This window comes from Neomonachus schauinslandi, chromosome 16 (genome assembly GCF_002201575.2).
Source record: "Neomonachus schauinslandi chromosome 16, ASM220157v2, whole genome shotgun sequence".
NCBI classification, from domain to species: domain Eukaryota; kingdom Metazoa; phylum Chordata; class Mammalia; order Carnivora; family Phocidae; genus Neomonachus; species Neomonachus schauinslandi.
The window spans coordinates 56244152-56259150 of NC_058418.1; the positions used below are offsets into that span (position 1 = coordinate 56244152).

The 14999-nt window shown below is 50.8% G+C and overlaps 1 protein-coding gene across 1 annotated transcript; it reads left to right on the forward strand.

The window, feature by feature from the left end:
- Positions 1-84: 84 nt before the first annotated feature.
- LOC110594193 lies at positions 85-8235 on the forward strand. Its single transcript, XM_021705682.1, has 5 exons — positions 85-204; positions 1344-1417; positions 6164-6331; positions 6942-7073; positions 7977-8235. The coding sequence occupies exons 2-5, from the start codon at positions 1345-1347 to the stop codon at positions 8111-8113; spliced, it is 510 nt and encodes a 169-aa protein (XP_021561357.1). The 5' UTR covers positions 85-204; position 1344; the 3' UTR covers positions 8114-8235.
- Positions 8236-14999: the final 6764 nt, after the last annotated feature.

Here is a 14999-nt window from a genome sequence, read left to right on the forward strand (position 1 = left end):
GTCTCTCGGCGCCGCCGTAAAGCGGTCCGGTTCGGCCTTTTACGACGCTCGCGGCGCTTCCCTGCTTCCGTTTGGGTGACCTCCGGCGCGGCCGGGTCCTCCTCGATCCCGTGGTGCTTCGCGTGCGCCCTCAGTCTCTTCCGGTCGCGGGCAGCCGGGGCACAGAGGGCGGTCGCGGCGGGCAGCGGCGGGCGGCAGCGGCAGGTGAGCGGGCAGCGGGCTGCAGGCGGCCCTCGCCGCGGGGCCGGGGAGAGCCAGGAACCCGGAGGTAGCGGGCGAGTGTGCCCGCGGCTCCGCGCCCGGGCGCCAGGAGGGAGCGGTGGTTGGGCCTCGGAGTCCGGTGACATTGAGACCGGCCGGCGGGGGCTCGGGGCTCGGAGGCCGCCGGGTCGCGGCCCGTGTGCCGCCTCGCAGCATCCGGCACGGCTCCATCTGCGCCGCCACGGCCGCGAGCTGGGTTCGAGCTCTGACCTTGGAGCGCCCGCTGGCCGAGGGCGGGGCCGGGGTCCGCGCTGCAGCCTGGGCCCGCAGCCCTCCAGCCACGGCTTGAGCGACCGTCCCCGGTTTAACGGGGCTGCGGGAGAGGCGCTCCGCCTTCCATCCCAGGAGCCGCCCAGCGTCCGCCCACGCGCGAGCCAGGCCCGGGGAGAGAAGATGCGGGGTGCGAGCTAGTTCAGACCTGACGTCATGCTTCTGTTTATTCTGTCTCAAAGGGGGTATTTTCCTAATGCGTTAGGAGTCCCTTTCGTCGTCAACAGTCCCCTGAAAGGGCCAGTTTTAAAGCAGGGGGAGCTAGGGGAAAAGGGCCCGAAGCTGGAAGGGCCCAGGTGAGAGGTGGGTCATCCAGGTCATCCGTTGTGCGCAGGGATTGGAAGTGGACCAGGCCGTATTTGCAGCCTTTCTGCCTGCCTTTCCCTTCCTATCCTACGCACCTATTAGGTTTTTAATCAAATACTCAGTTGCGTGCGGTGCATGCCGGTCCCCTTGAGCTGTTTATTCTTTTCCGCCAAACAATGGAGCCTATCATGGCAGCTCAGCGCTGTAGGGTTTCTAGCTTTTTCAGTCTTAGGAAAACTGCTTCTCCTTGTTTTTTAAGAAAGCCAGTTTTTTACTAATTTTCTGTAGTGTGTATATGTTATGGTATTTGGTTTATAATGAAGCTCTGTAAAAACGTGTTGACTTCTATGAAAAACCTCATCTTAGGTTATTTTGTGAATTAGAGTCAGTAAGGAAGAACGGATCATCTGTGCTGGGGGAAGAAAACAAAAAAAGTAAAATGCACTGGAATTCCTAATAGGTGTTTGCCCTCATTCATGGAGAGGGTGTACGTTTTTATCTTTCAGAATGTTGGCTACCAGAGTGTTTAGCCTAATTGGCAAGCGAGCAGTTTCCACCTCAGTGTGTGTACGAGCACATGGTAAGTGTAACTTTTCTTTTAAATGGGCTGAGCTAATTTCTTTTTGCTCCCACTACGTGTAAGCCCTTGTCCTGGAGTTTCAAACACAGATGGCCTAAAGTGGCTGAGATCCTGATTTGGCTGTTGTGGGACTTTTGGGGGGGTAAAAATATTTTAACAGGGCATGCTTCTAGATTACAGAATATTTATGAATCATATTGAATACCAGTCTGGATCTTTGTTTATGCTATTTCTTTTCCCCCCTTTTCCTTCCCTTCCCCCTTTTTTCAGGTTCAAGTTCCACCCCTTTCAAGAGATCTCCACCATACTTGACTTTAATGATTTCCTCTCTCCCCGCAAAAAAACACCCAGCCAATATTCTTGAATACCATTTACATTATTGGGGTAAGGGAAGGGAAGGAGCTTGGACTTCCTAGCCTGAGCAGAGTTTAATCTCATTTCTGTCTTGGACGAGCTACTTACGTGCAGGAATCTGTTTTCTCACCTGAAATATTTATAAAGAGCTTAGTTCAGTGCCTGGCACATAGCAAGTTTAGTTTTGCATTTATTGCGCATCTTTGTACCAAATATTGTTAGGCATTGAGAATAAAAAGAATACAAGATGGAATCTTTCCACAGGACGTTTGCAATCAGGAGACGGACAGATACATAAAGGCAGTGTTTGAGTAAGTGACAGCCCCTGAGGAGAAGCATTTAGCCTGGCCTAGGGTTCAGGAATGGTTTCTGAAGGAGAGGCTTCACTGTGCTGAAGGACTAGTAAGTTTAACCTCATAGGGCTTTTCTTTTTCTTTCTTTCTTTCTTTTTCTTTTTAAGATTTTATTTATTTGAGAGAGAGAGCGCACACGCATGCACACAAGTGGGGGAGGAGGCAGAGGGAGAAGCAGATTCCCTGCTGAGCAAGGAGCCCGATGCGGGGCTCGATCCCAGCACATTGGGATCATGACCTGAGCCGAAGGCAGACGCTTCACTGACTGAGCCACCCAGGTGCCTCTAACCTCGTAGGTTTAACTTCATATTCAGACGGCTATGGCAAAAATGCAAATTTGTGTGGCAGGTTGTGTTAGTGAGGGGTCAGGTGTAAGGCTTGAGTAGTGATAATGAACTTGGAGAGCAAGGTTTATGTATCTTGGGGCTCAGTAATCAGTAACTGCATTCTGTGTGAATTTTTCCTTGAAATTGTGTCCTTGAGTTGCTAATACTGTTGTCTTACATTTCCCTCTATTCCTTACATTGCCCAGGATAACACGTGGACACAGATAATTTTATTTATTTTATTAAGATTTTACTTACTTTATTTTGAGAGATAGCGAGTTAGCGAGAGAGAAGCAGACTCCCTGCTGATCAGAGAGCCCGACGTGGGGCTCCATCCCAGGACCCTGGGATCATGACCTGAGCCGAAGGCAGACGCTCAACGACTGAGCCACCCAGGCGCCTGACACAGATCATTTATTAGTAAGAGTATCATTGAGATAATTTGTTATTTAAATGAGTAAGTAATCAAAGTTTGTCGTTTAACTAGTACATATGGAAAGAAACACTCCTTCATTAAAAGCCTAGCAAGTCATTTATGACAGATTATATTTTGCTTCTATTTTGGCTTTGCGTATATATTTTCTTAGCTTTTTTGTTTGTTTAGTTTGAGGTGCAGTTTGCGGAAAGTAAAATGTATTCTTTCTAGGTGTCATGTTCTGTGGATTTTGATAAGCTCCCATGGTTGTGTAACAGAGTGACACCAGTCAAGACCTACAACATCTCCATCACCCCCCCACAGAGTTCCTTTGTGTCCCTTCGGTCATTCTGGTTTTTTATAAGAAGCCAACTCCTTTTGGGGCGCCTGGGTGGCTCAGTCGTTGAGCGTCTGCCTTCGGCTCAGGTCATGATCCCAGTGTGCTGGGATCGAGCCCCACATCGGGCTCCTTGCTCCGCGGGGAGCCTGCTTCTCCCTCTCCCACTCCCCCTGTTTGTGTTCCCTCTCTCGCTGTGTCTCTATCAAAAAAATAAATAAAATCTTTAAAAAAGAAGAAAGCCAACTTCTTTCTCCTTATGGTGGCATCGGCCATAACTTAGTCTTAGGTATTGTTTTGGCAGAGGAAATTAAAATAGTTCCTTTTTGAAATCCTTGAGTGGCTTCTCGTGCCTAGGGTAAGATCTGCAGCTAGCCTGTCTGATGTCATCTCGCTGTATTCCAGCAAGCAAACGACATAGGCAAACCAGCCCCCCCGGGTTGCTCGGCATCCCAACCCCCAGCGGTATGGTTCCTTGCAGGCAGCGGGCTGCTGTGCCTCAGCGCCGGGCTGTGGGTGGGAGCTTTCTCCTGCTCGTCAGCCTCAATGCAGCCATTACTTCAGGACAGCCTTTCCTCGCCACCCGCTGTGAAGATGCTGCCTGTCCTACATCACCCTGCTTTGTCGTTGCTTGGAGCGGTGACGTACTGCGGTTTGTTTGTATTGCTGCCTTTGCTTCTGGAGTGCAAGCTCTGTGGGGCTGACATCCTGCCTCCTCCATTCCCGTGTCTTCACACTGTAGGCTGATGGCCACCACCACAGTCCGCTGAACAAGTCTTGTTTTTAGCTTTTAGTCATGCAGGTCGTACCTGAATACACAGATCGGTTCCACACAGAATACACCGCGGAGCACCACTGGCGGCCACCACTGAGTTGGGATGCTTGTGTGGTGACACGTCCGACTGAGGGGGTAGCTCCCGTTCCCTGGACCTCAGCAGAGGCTCCGTGAGAAACCCAGCTGCGGACACAGATGACGAGATGCTCACTTGAATGCGAAAGTCTCTTCTCTCTCTTCCTCTCTCCCTTTAAAAGGAATGCTTGGTATGCTAGTTTTTGCGGGGTGTGGAGGACCAGGCTCAAAGTCCTGAAGAGCCCTGGCAGCCCTGAGACCGCAGATTGGCCAGTCTCGTTCTAGAACATGCAGTTTTATGCTGAGGGTGCTCCAAGGTTCTGAGCATTTGCATTTTTATAACTTTAGATGTAATTCACACAGCAGACACTTACCCATTGAAAGTGTGCACTTGAGTGGTTTTCACTTTAGTCCCTGAGTTGTGTCCTAACCACCACAGTCAGATTTAGAATGTTCTCATTACTCCAGTTTGCCTCTGTTTTTAGTGATTAACATGCGAGCTGAGTGCTAGTGTACAGCTATTCTTTTCAGTCCACTCATTTTGATAGACTTTAGAATTTAAAATTGGAAAGTAATTCTGGTTATTTCCACCTTAAATTTTTTGGGGATAAGCTTGAGTATATGTAAGTATGCTGGTCATTTACATGGTAAAGGTAAGCATCTAGAGAAATTCTACTTTGAGATGAAATGATTTTTTACTTTTATTAACATGATTTGGGAGAATTTAATCGTTGGTACTAAGCTAATAGAAGTGAAATGTTTCTGCAGGACTGCGTACTTGTCCAGACCAGTTTGGATCACAAAATATTCTTGCAGATGTATGATAGAATTGAAAAAGCAGCTTTCAGTAGCTTTATTTAGGGAAACCCCTAAATAAAAATAAAGCTATTCCTTTCTTTTCTGCTTTATGAACTGTTTTCCTCTTTACTTGAGTAATACCCAAATATGTGCTTGTTTTAAGGCACTGAAATTTCTTTTTTTCTTCAAAAAAAAATTTTTTTTTTAAAGATTTTATTTGAGACAGAATGAGAGAGACAGAGAGCGCATGAGAGGGGGGAGCGTCAGAGGGAGAAGCAGGCTCCCTGCCGAGCAGGGAGCCCGATGCAGGACTCGATCCAGGGACTCCAGGATCATGACCTGAGCCGAAGGCAGTCGCTTAACCAACTGAGCCACCCAGGCGCCCGGCACTGAAATTTCTATCTCTGTGATCAGAAGTCCCCATTTTGTCCTCTCCCTACTGACAACTACTGGGCTTTACCCTGCCAGGAGTTTTGTGTGTTCAGTTACATGTACGTATAAGGACACACACACGGTTTACAGTCTTAGAAAGAAAAAGAGCAAGCCCTGTATTCAGTGACTCACCAAGTACATGACTCTCCATGTTGAGCTGCCTTACTCCTCTGAGTGTTGGGTCTTGTTTCCCACTGTATACGCACCCGCCCCCGATTCCCTTCCTCTGCTCCACCTGTTCCTTTTCTTGAGCCCTCGCTCTATAACCCCTGATGCCCATGTCTACCTTGTGTCCCGCTTCTAGCATGTGAGCACCAGGGATCTTTGTTCCCTGATCTCAGATGTCTAGAACCGCTGTCAGCAGGTAGTCGGTGCTCAGTAAACTCGGACCTGTGGATGAGTGGCTCCAGGACACATCTGTGGAGCCAGTTGCTTCTAGCCTCTACTGGACACCGGTTATGTGTTTTTGTTCTAATGACAGTGCCGTACGTCTCGGTTTCTGATCTTTAAACGCTTGTTCTTTTATGAGTTTTCTCTTGTTTTTGCTTCTCGTCCTTAGCGTGAGTCTCTTACAGAAGGGCCCTCATTGAGTCCAGTAGGGCGTCTCGGGAGCCGAGCGGGTACCCTCTGTGGGCACCTGCCCTGGAAGACACGTGCTGGCCGTGATGAAGTGCTTCTGTTACCCCTCGTTCTGCCGTCCGGGCCACGGGGGACAGGCCTGCTTGCTCCCTCCTTCGCACGACAGTCCCTGAGCTGCTTGAAACGCGGCTGCAGCTCGCTGGCATAACTGAGGTCTTCAGGCTGTACGTGCCTGTACTCAGTTTGCTTTGTAACTCTGAACCTATGTGAATATTCAGATGTTTGTCCACCGTGTTTTGTAGGAAGCGTCGTGAAGAGTGAAGACTATGCTCTCCCGAGTTACGTCGACCGGCGTGACTATCCCCTGCCCGATGTGGCCCACGTCAAGAACCTCTCTGCTAGCCAGAAGGCCTTGAAAGAGAAGGAGAAGGCTCCCTGGAGCAGTCTCTCCATTGATGAAAAAGTTGAATGTGGGTATTGAAGCAGGAATATTGGCAAAGCGTGTGAGGGAGGATTTTGACTGGTTTCTGGGCTGCGAGATGGAGGGTGCTGCCCCGAGACCAGCGTGCTTGGGAGGCCCAGTGTGCTGTGTCCTGCAGGGTTGATCCAGGGCCCTGGCTTTTTGGGCTGGCTGCGCCTCTGCCCAGGCCTCTCTGTCTGTGCTCAGGGGGCTTTGGTCCCCAGGGGGGAGCATGGACGTGGATACATAGCAGCGAGGTAGGGGTCAGTCGGCTGTGGAGTGTGTGGATGCAGCTTCTTGGCACCTCTGCTGAGTAGGACTGGGTTCACTGTAACTTACTGATGGAACATCAGCACGGCAAAATGCTGTCAGTTGGGAAAGGGGAGTGAAAGTTACGGGATTGTGCAGATCATACGCTGTAACCGAAAGAAGAAAGAAGTCACTGTTTTTTTTGTCCAAAGTAGACTCCTTGCGTTTTCTTCCCTTTGTCATGCCTTGTATGTGTGTGTGAGCACATGCATGCACACTTTGTCTCTTGGTTATGTTGGAGAAATAGGAGAGCCCTGCAAGGAGGGGCACAGCCGCCTTCATTCCCACAAATGCCTGTGCTCTCTTCCCAGTATACCGCATGAAGTTCAACGAGAGCTTTGCTGAAATGAACAGGAGCACGAATGAATGGAAGACGGTTGTGGGCACCGCCATGTTCTTCCTCGGCTTCACTGCTCTCATTCTGATTTGGGAGAAGCACTATGGTGAGTGGGGAGGGGCTGTAGGCCTGCTGTCTCGGGTTGCAACCACACAAGACCTGGATTGGGGCCAGCGCCAGTGCGTGGCCTGTGGGCGCCTGTGCCCACGACAGGCACCTCCATTCTGGGATCTATTCCAGGATTGTTCGCTGGCTTTGAGAAACCAGCTCATGTTAATGGAAGTGTAAGCCAGACTCTGACTTACTCACGGCAGGCTGTGCTCTATAGCAAATGACTTCCCTTCTCTACTTTGTATGGCACACCACCTTTCCATGGTGCTTTATTGGCTCACCACACAATTATCAAAAGGTGGCGTAGTGAAGGTTTGGTCAAGGAAAAGGGCACGGATTCTCATCGAAGGGCTATTTCAATTGTATGGGGACTGCATCTCAGTAAGCAGAGTCCTAGGTCTTCAGACCTCACAGTTCTGCTTAGATAGCGTCGGGGTTGTCCGCTCTTTCTGTGCTGCCTCTTTTCGGTTCTTTGTGTCCAGGTAGAATGGGTTTTTCCCATTCCAAACAGCGATAATCCTGTACTTCTGGTCTGCTGTGGACATGGGTTACTCATGCCTGTGTATTTGATCTCACTAGTCCAGTCACTTTTGGCTCTGTTTGTGCCCTGTGCTAGCCTGTAGACCCCATTATCTGCATCCTACGGAGGAGACTTTCTGCTCTTAGCTTGTATTTTACTGCTAATCCTTTATCCACAAAGGAATAATATCGAGAGTTATCAGTGCCCAGAATTCAAAGCCTGTGTGTGTGTGTGTGGGTGGTGGTGTGGAGTGGCAGGCGACTTCACTAGCCTGGCGGCCAGTGTGTTGTGTTGGGGAAGACCTGACCTGAATGACCCGTGGGCTTAGAAACGACTCGTCAAGACAGTGTTGTCTCATGAAATTGTTCTGGGCTTTAGTGTACGGCCCCGTCCCGCACACCTTTGAAGAGGATTGGGTGGCCAAGCAGACCAAGAGGATGCTCGACATGAAGGTCAGCCCGATTCAGGGCTTCTCAGCCAAGTGGGACTACGACAAGAACGAGTGGAAGAAATAGAGGAGCGCACCACTCCCCCATCTGAGCCTCACCTTGCTCTGCCAGATCCACACAGCTCAGCATCTTCACTGGAAACCGTTATGTTGCGTCACCAGTGCTAATAAATGAGCAGCTTACGTGAACTCCATTGTGGTTGGTTCTTTGATAACTAAATGAAAAGACCTGTTTTTTGAAACATAGTTTCTCCCAAGTGTGTGACGTCAGTATATTTTGGGTATAAATGAAATGGCAAGAATAAATTGTTTTAAGGAGATATCATATAAAAGCCAAAAATGTAGGGTCCTGTGATGTGAGATATTTGGTTTTTGATGAGATTTTTAGGAGCATAAAATCCCATTACGGAAGCTGGACCAGCAGGAGTCCCCATGGCTACTTTTCTTCTGGGACCTGCCCTCCCCTCTTTGAAGTTGTCAGTGTTGTTTGGAGTGGGTGGCCGTAAGCCTGGGAAGGGCAGGCTGAGCTCTGAGCTCCTGGACTGAGGTCTTGAGTGATGGACTTGGTTCCCTGGCCACTCTGAGCCTTTTAGTCTAGAAAGAACGATGGAGCCAGTGCCAGGGAAGGCGCATCATGCTGGCCCCAGCAGGCTCCTTGGGGGCTCGCATCCCACTGTCCTCTCCCACCTGCTCTGCGCGCTAGGTCTCCTCACTGATCCCTGGAGACCCTGCCTGGAGCAGCAAATGAATCCTCGAACAGCCTGTGTGATGAGCTGCACAGAGGGCAGGCAGAGGGGTCTCCCAGCGGCCTTGGTGCCGGAGTGTGCTGAGGGTGGGAGGTGGCCTTTGAGCAGTCCAGCTGTAACTGGGAGGGGAAGTGGGCCTCTAGAGCTTCACTAGAGGTCAAGGGCTGTCACAGGAAGAGGGCCTTTGGTAGTAAGAAGGCTTGAACGACCAGCCTAAAATTCAGAGCAGGTTAAATAAAGCCGCTGGTGGTGGTGTCTTCCTGCTGACTTCCTGGGAGGCCCTCCCCACCTTAGGGGAAGGGGAGCTGGGTTGGGAGTCTGGCCAGTGTATGGGGCCAGCGTGGCCTCTGGATGGCCTCACCTACAAAGCTCAGGCCTCCTGCTAGGTGGTGTCATTTTCATTTCCTTTTCCAGGATGGGCTCGTATGGGGCTGAGGTGTCTGACCTGGCTCAAGGTCACTGCTGGCCTATTACCTGGTTCTTGAGACCCTTAAATGACCACTGATGGAGCACCTACCTAGGCCAAGGCACTTCAAGGCCACTGTCCCTCTTCAGAACAACCCTGAGAAGAAGGGCCCCTTACCCTGGGTTAGGTGATGGAGCTGAATGGGGCTAGAGGTGGGGGGTTCTGCCCGAGGAAACACAATGTTTGAGACCATGTTTGAAGGTCCCCTCTGACCCCCAAACTCTTCTATCCCGGTATATCCCCAAACAGACTCTCCCTGAGCTCAGGGACGTTCCATGGGGTAACCAGGCTTTCCCTGGCCTTCCCTTACCATGTAGGAACTTGTTGTCTTGGACTTGCTAAGAGGATTACCACTTGTACATCAGTGTCAGGTCCCAAAATGTGACTGTGGAGTCCTGTTGTCTGTGTCCTTGTTCCTTCCTTGGATGGAATTCAGGAGGGAGCCGGGTTCATGCTAGATTCAGCCCGGGATCCTTAGGCCAGAGGTCTCCTTGACCATGGCTCAATCATCTACATGTTGGGGGGCGGGTAACGGTGGATGTGACCCTCGGAGCCCTTACCCTTACGGGGCTCGCAGAAACACCGAGGACAAGTAAAACAATGGGCAGAATGGGAAGATTTGATAGTGCTCCTCAGGGCTGATGGAGAGGGGGCCGGGGTGGGGGTACGAACAAGTTGGGGTTGGTTGGGGGAGAGCACACGGAGGACGTAATGTGAGCTGAGACTAGAAGAAAGCCAAAACGAGTGGAGGTGCAGGTGGCAGGTGGAAAAAGTTCCAGACTCGAGGGCCTGCAGTTGAAGGCCCAGGGGAGGACAGAGCGGAAGGCCCATCAGTGGGCCAAAGCACCCTGGGGGAGAGGAAGGGGGCTGGGGCAGGGCTCTGGGAAACACCTGGGAGGACATTGGAACAGCCCCCAACTTGGCTTCTTGGAGGCCAGAGGCGTCCCTGTGCCTCTAGGAGTGGGGCTCCCAACAGGCCTAGCACTTGGTCTCCACGTGGGACCATCTGCTGCTCCTCACCTAACGCTGGGAGAGCTCCTTGCCATTGAAAACGCACCTCGTCCCTTTTGACTGGTTTTTGCCTGACTCAACGCTCACCTTGTTACTAGTGGCAGCTTTTTACCCTGCTCAGTTTAAAACTCATTCCCTGCAAAGGGACAGCCAGCAGCTGACTTTGGTCAAACACAACCCTGGAAGCCAGAAGGCAGTGAAACGATAGATCCCTCTAGAATGACATCATCAGCTAAACTATTGCAAAGAGCAGGGAAAAGGATCTTCACAGGCGAAGATCACGAGTGTTATCACTGACCGGTCTTTGTTGAGAGAAGTGTTGAAGGGCGTAGTCCCAGAAGAAGGAAACTGAACTCCGAAGGAAGGAGTGAGCTGTAAGGTGGAGGGGTGAAGGCAAGTCTGCCCAAACGCTGGCTGAATGGGACGGTGACCGCGATGACGACCAATTCTGGGGACAAGTGGTTGAAAGCAAGGGGAAGGGGTTCTAGGAAGATGAAGCCTGTGGCGACATACTTTTGAAGTATTTCTGTGAATCCCCACATGAAAACAGTAAAGAGAGAGCAAAGCCAAAAGCCATACTGACAATATCAAAAAATGAGGCGAAGAGGTATTTCTATGGAGCACCCTTTCCCAGTGATGGCAAGTGGAAGACGGAAGTTATGAATATTAACTGTGGCTCCACGAGCAGTCTGCTTCCTGTCTGCTTCCTGTGTCCTAGCTGCTTCCTGTCTGCTCCTGTCACCTGTTTCTTGTTTGTTTCCTGTTTCCTGTCTGCTTCCTGTTTGTTTCCTGTTTCCTGCCTGCTTCCTGTTTTTTTCCTGTGTCCTGTCTGTTTTCTGTGTCCTGTCTGCTTCTGGTGAGCTTGCGGTTGGCTTCTTTGTACTTCCTGTGTGTCACCCCAGCATGCTTCTTCAAACCCAGCCGTGGTGGTTCCTTCTGTCCCAGCAGCTGAGTCTGGTTCTGAGTCGTCCCCATGCCTGCAGGATCAGCCCAACAGTTCCTCCAGAAGCCCTGGTCCCGGTGGACAGCGGCATGCCGCAAGGCCTGGGATGTCGAGGGGTTTCTGTGTGCCCTCCCATCAGCTCAGAGGCATCCTGGGTCCCGCAGGGTGTCACAGTGCTCTCCAAAAGGGAGTGTCACTATGGGGAGGCATAGTCAATTTTTTATTTTTTCCCAAAAGAGCAATTGAGTAAGTTGAACGTGTATTTTTAATGTATCTTTGATGTTGTGTATTTGAAGGGAAAAAGATGTTATTCAGTTAGGAGGAAATACGTAGCACTTTTTTGATAGCAACTCTTAGAAACCCTTTTGAATTTCTGTGAAGTCTTCTGGGTGCTTTGAAATGCTTCAGAAGTTGATGCCAACATTACTGTGTCTGACTCCCCTTTGGAGCTTCGGGTCTTCCCTAGGTGGGATGACTTCCCAATATACCCAGTACTTCCTGCAGCCTTCATACATGTCAGATGCTGGCTCACTCCACAAATGGCCTAAGCCTTGGACCCCACAAAGGCTGGTGAGGGGTTGAGTGTGCCGCTACCCGCTTGGTCCTGGCCCTGGCTTACCGTTCTTAGGCATCATTTCCTCATGACAGCTGGAGTTACTGGCTCTATTTTACAAATTAAGGGATGGGGGCCCAGAGAGGTTCAGTGACTTGGCCAAGGTCACACAGCCAGTAAAGGCAGTGCTAGGATTCAAACCCCAGGGGGTCTGTGCCAGAGTCCAATCAACGCCTGCTGTGTTGCTGTCTTTGCTTGAGTGCCTTATACAACTCCTGGCGCACAGTAGGTGCTCAGTAAATGTTTACTGAATAGACATGCCCAAGCCCAAGGACGAGTCAACCTCTAAGGATCTTTTCAAATGATTTCCTCATGTTCCCGTAGCAGCCACCACTGCCCTCCCCCAAACCAAACCAAAAGTCAACACTCACATCAGCCACGGTCAGTGCCCGCTGTTCTCCAGCTGACCAACGACGTCACAGCCGCTGAGCCATCTCTTCCCAGATCCGCCCTGCAGGCAGCAACTCATCTTGGGACGGATATCAGGAATCCCATTCCCTCCATGCACATGGCCGTATGGGGCCACTGCCGGCTTTCATCTGGTGCACCGGTGGGGCACGCCTCACAGGTGAAGGTGGAAAGCAGCACGATCATCCTTGGGGGGTTACAGGCCCCTGCAAGAATCCGATGGACGCCCCAGCTGCTACTCTCGAAAATGCACGCATTGGGGTCCAGGCCCAGTCATTGCTAGTCTGAGGCAGGTGTGAGGACGAGGGTGATCAACTTGTCCTGGTTTGCCCGGGACCTTCGCAGTTTTAGCTCAAAAGCCCTGCGTCCCTTGGGCTGTCAGTTGCATTATGTGGTAGGACACATGCGGTGTCCTGACAAAGCCCCATCAGAAGCACAGGAAAAGTCCTTGCAGGCGACCTACACATCCTGGAGCCCCTCGGTCCCAGGATGACCCGGAGGGTTGGCTGGCTGCGGAGCCATGTTGACAATAGGCATCCCTCCCAAGGATGCTGAACTTTATGAGGAAGTTCACAGTGTCCCTCAGCCTGGGCTGCAAGGTAGGGTCACCTGGTAACCATTTGAAGGCACTGAGGTGTGGGCCTCGCCCTAGGTGTCTCTGTAGGGTTTAAATCTGCTCCAGGTGACTCAAGTGCAGGTTTAAACCACTGCATTCATTCCCAGGTGGCCTGGGAAACGGTTGGACCCACAGACCTCGGCCCCAACCCAGGTTTCCTAAACCAGGATCTCCAAGCCCACAGGTGCTCTCGAGGCACCACCTCACCCAAACGAGCCTCTTAACCAAGTGGGGAGTCCACCTGCTGAAATGGGAGGGTGGTCTTCAATGCAAGGTTCCCGCATTGATACAGGGTCTCCCCCATCGACACACCTTCAGAGGTGGCTCAGAGCTGGCTGTCATACCCCATGTGGACAACAGGTGGCACCCAGGCTCTGTGCTTTTCCCAGAGCCCCCGGAGGCTGGCTCTGCATTTAAAACTGTTCTCCCTCGTCTAACTTGTCTCCTGAAAAGTTGGAGGAGAGTTTGTGCAATCTGAATTATTGGACAGTGGCCTGAACTGTCCTGCTGGATGTGATGTTCCTTTAAAAGTCTTGTGTCTGGTGAACATTCATGGGCAATTTGTAGTTTGCCCCACGACCCTGCTGTATTTGTTTGAAAATGGAAAAATTATTTCCACAAATTGTGAGTGAAATTGACCCCCTAGGGAAATGCACTGGCTTTGGCAGGCTCCTCAGTGCCATCCACCTCAGAGGTGAATGCACCCTCTGCGGCTTGAGGAGCTCAGATCTATGTGTGGCCCCGGGCAGGGGAGGAAATGAGATTGACGGGCACCCCTTTGTTCTTTTTCTCATCAACGCCAAACTTCTGCGATGGGGAGGATGGGACCCTTGTTCTCGGGGCTCACGTGAGAAGCATTCTCATCTGCTCAGTAAATTCCAGTTTACTTCTGAATGCTTGTCATTATCGAATTATCCTCGAACCGATTTCTATTTCCACGCTCTGAGGGTGTCTGTTATGTAACAGGGCTGAAAAATACCATGTAAAATACTCACTTTAGAAATGGGGAAACAGAAACTCAGGGAGCCGGGAGGTGTGAGGTGGGGGAGTGAGGCTCTGAGTTGAGTTCTGGTTGGCCCAGTGGCCTGCGTGAGTGCCCTGCCTCTTCCTGCCTGTTGTCACCCTCTGAAGTGGGTGTAGGAGGACGGCAGCCCTGGGGCAGCTGGGAGGGTTCCGGGGCCAATCTGCAGACTCTGGCCACACATGGCAGCTCTTTAAATACCAGCTGACGGCATCATCAGGGGCTCCTGGAATGGATGCTGCTGCTTCATGGCCCAGTGTCTATTGAGGATGATAATGTGGCACATGGGCTGGGAACACTGGGGTTTTATGGGGAAAATGAAGTTTCCAGAGACCCTTTCAGGACCGTTCTACTTTGACATCTTTTGGCTCTCAGTATAAAGTCACTGAGTCCAGGCTCAGCCTCCTTGCCCTCCAGAGCATGGAGCAGTGCGCAAGCTGCCTTGAGGGCCTTGCCCTTCTAGCTCCCCTGGCCCTAGCACCACCAAGAGAAAGAGGCATTTTCTCCAGTGTTTAACTGCTTGGGTTCATGCTTCTGGCCTGGGCTCTGGACTCCGGATGTATGTGGGGTGGCCTGAAGGGGTTCATGTGTGTGTGGTTAGTATCTCAAAAGCCACAGGAATAAACAGGGTATGTTTTCTTGGGGCATCATTTTCACTCAAAGTTTTGGAAATAAGTTTTTCTTGTTTATAAGTAAAACAAACATGGATATACCATAGAATGGAATGAAAAAGTTAAGTCAATTTTAAAGATAAAACACATGACTTCAAAGAGATTTGCATGGGGGCCAGTTTGAACTACACTTGGAGGGGTTCTTCTCCTCTGTTTAAAGCAACTTGAAGAATAAGTCCATGAATACATTTCTTAAGTGCATACTATGTGCCAGACACTCCTAGACAGCAAGGGAGCCAGGAAATGGGAGACACTGCTCCTGCTCGTGAGGATCTCATGGTCTAGAGAGGATCTTAGCTTTACCATCACCATCACCGCCATCACCACCATCACCATCATCATCATCATCATCATCACCACCATCATCACCATCATCATCATCATCACCATCACCATCACCACCATCATCATCACCATCATCACCATCACCACCATCACCATCACCATCATCACCATCA

Coding starts and splice junctions, on each gene's coding strand:
- LOC110594193 (XM_021705682.1), top strand. CDS start 1,345: ATGTTGGCTACCAGAGTGTTTAGCCTAATTGGCAAGCGAGCAGTTTCC. Junction 1,418..6,163: donor AGTGTGTGTACGAGCACATG/GTAAGTGTAACT, acceptor CGTGTTTTGTAG/GAAGCGTCGTGAAGAGTGAA. Junction 6,332..6,941: donor CATTGATGAAAAAGTTGAAT/GTGGGTATTGAA, acceptor CTCTCTTCCCAG/TATACCGCATGAAGTTCAAC.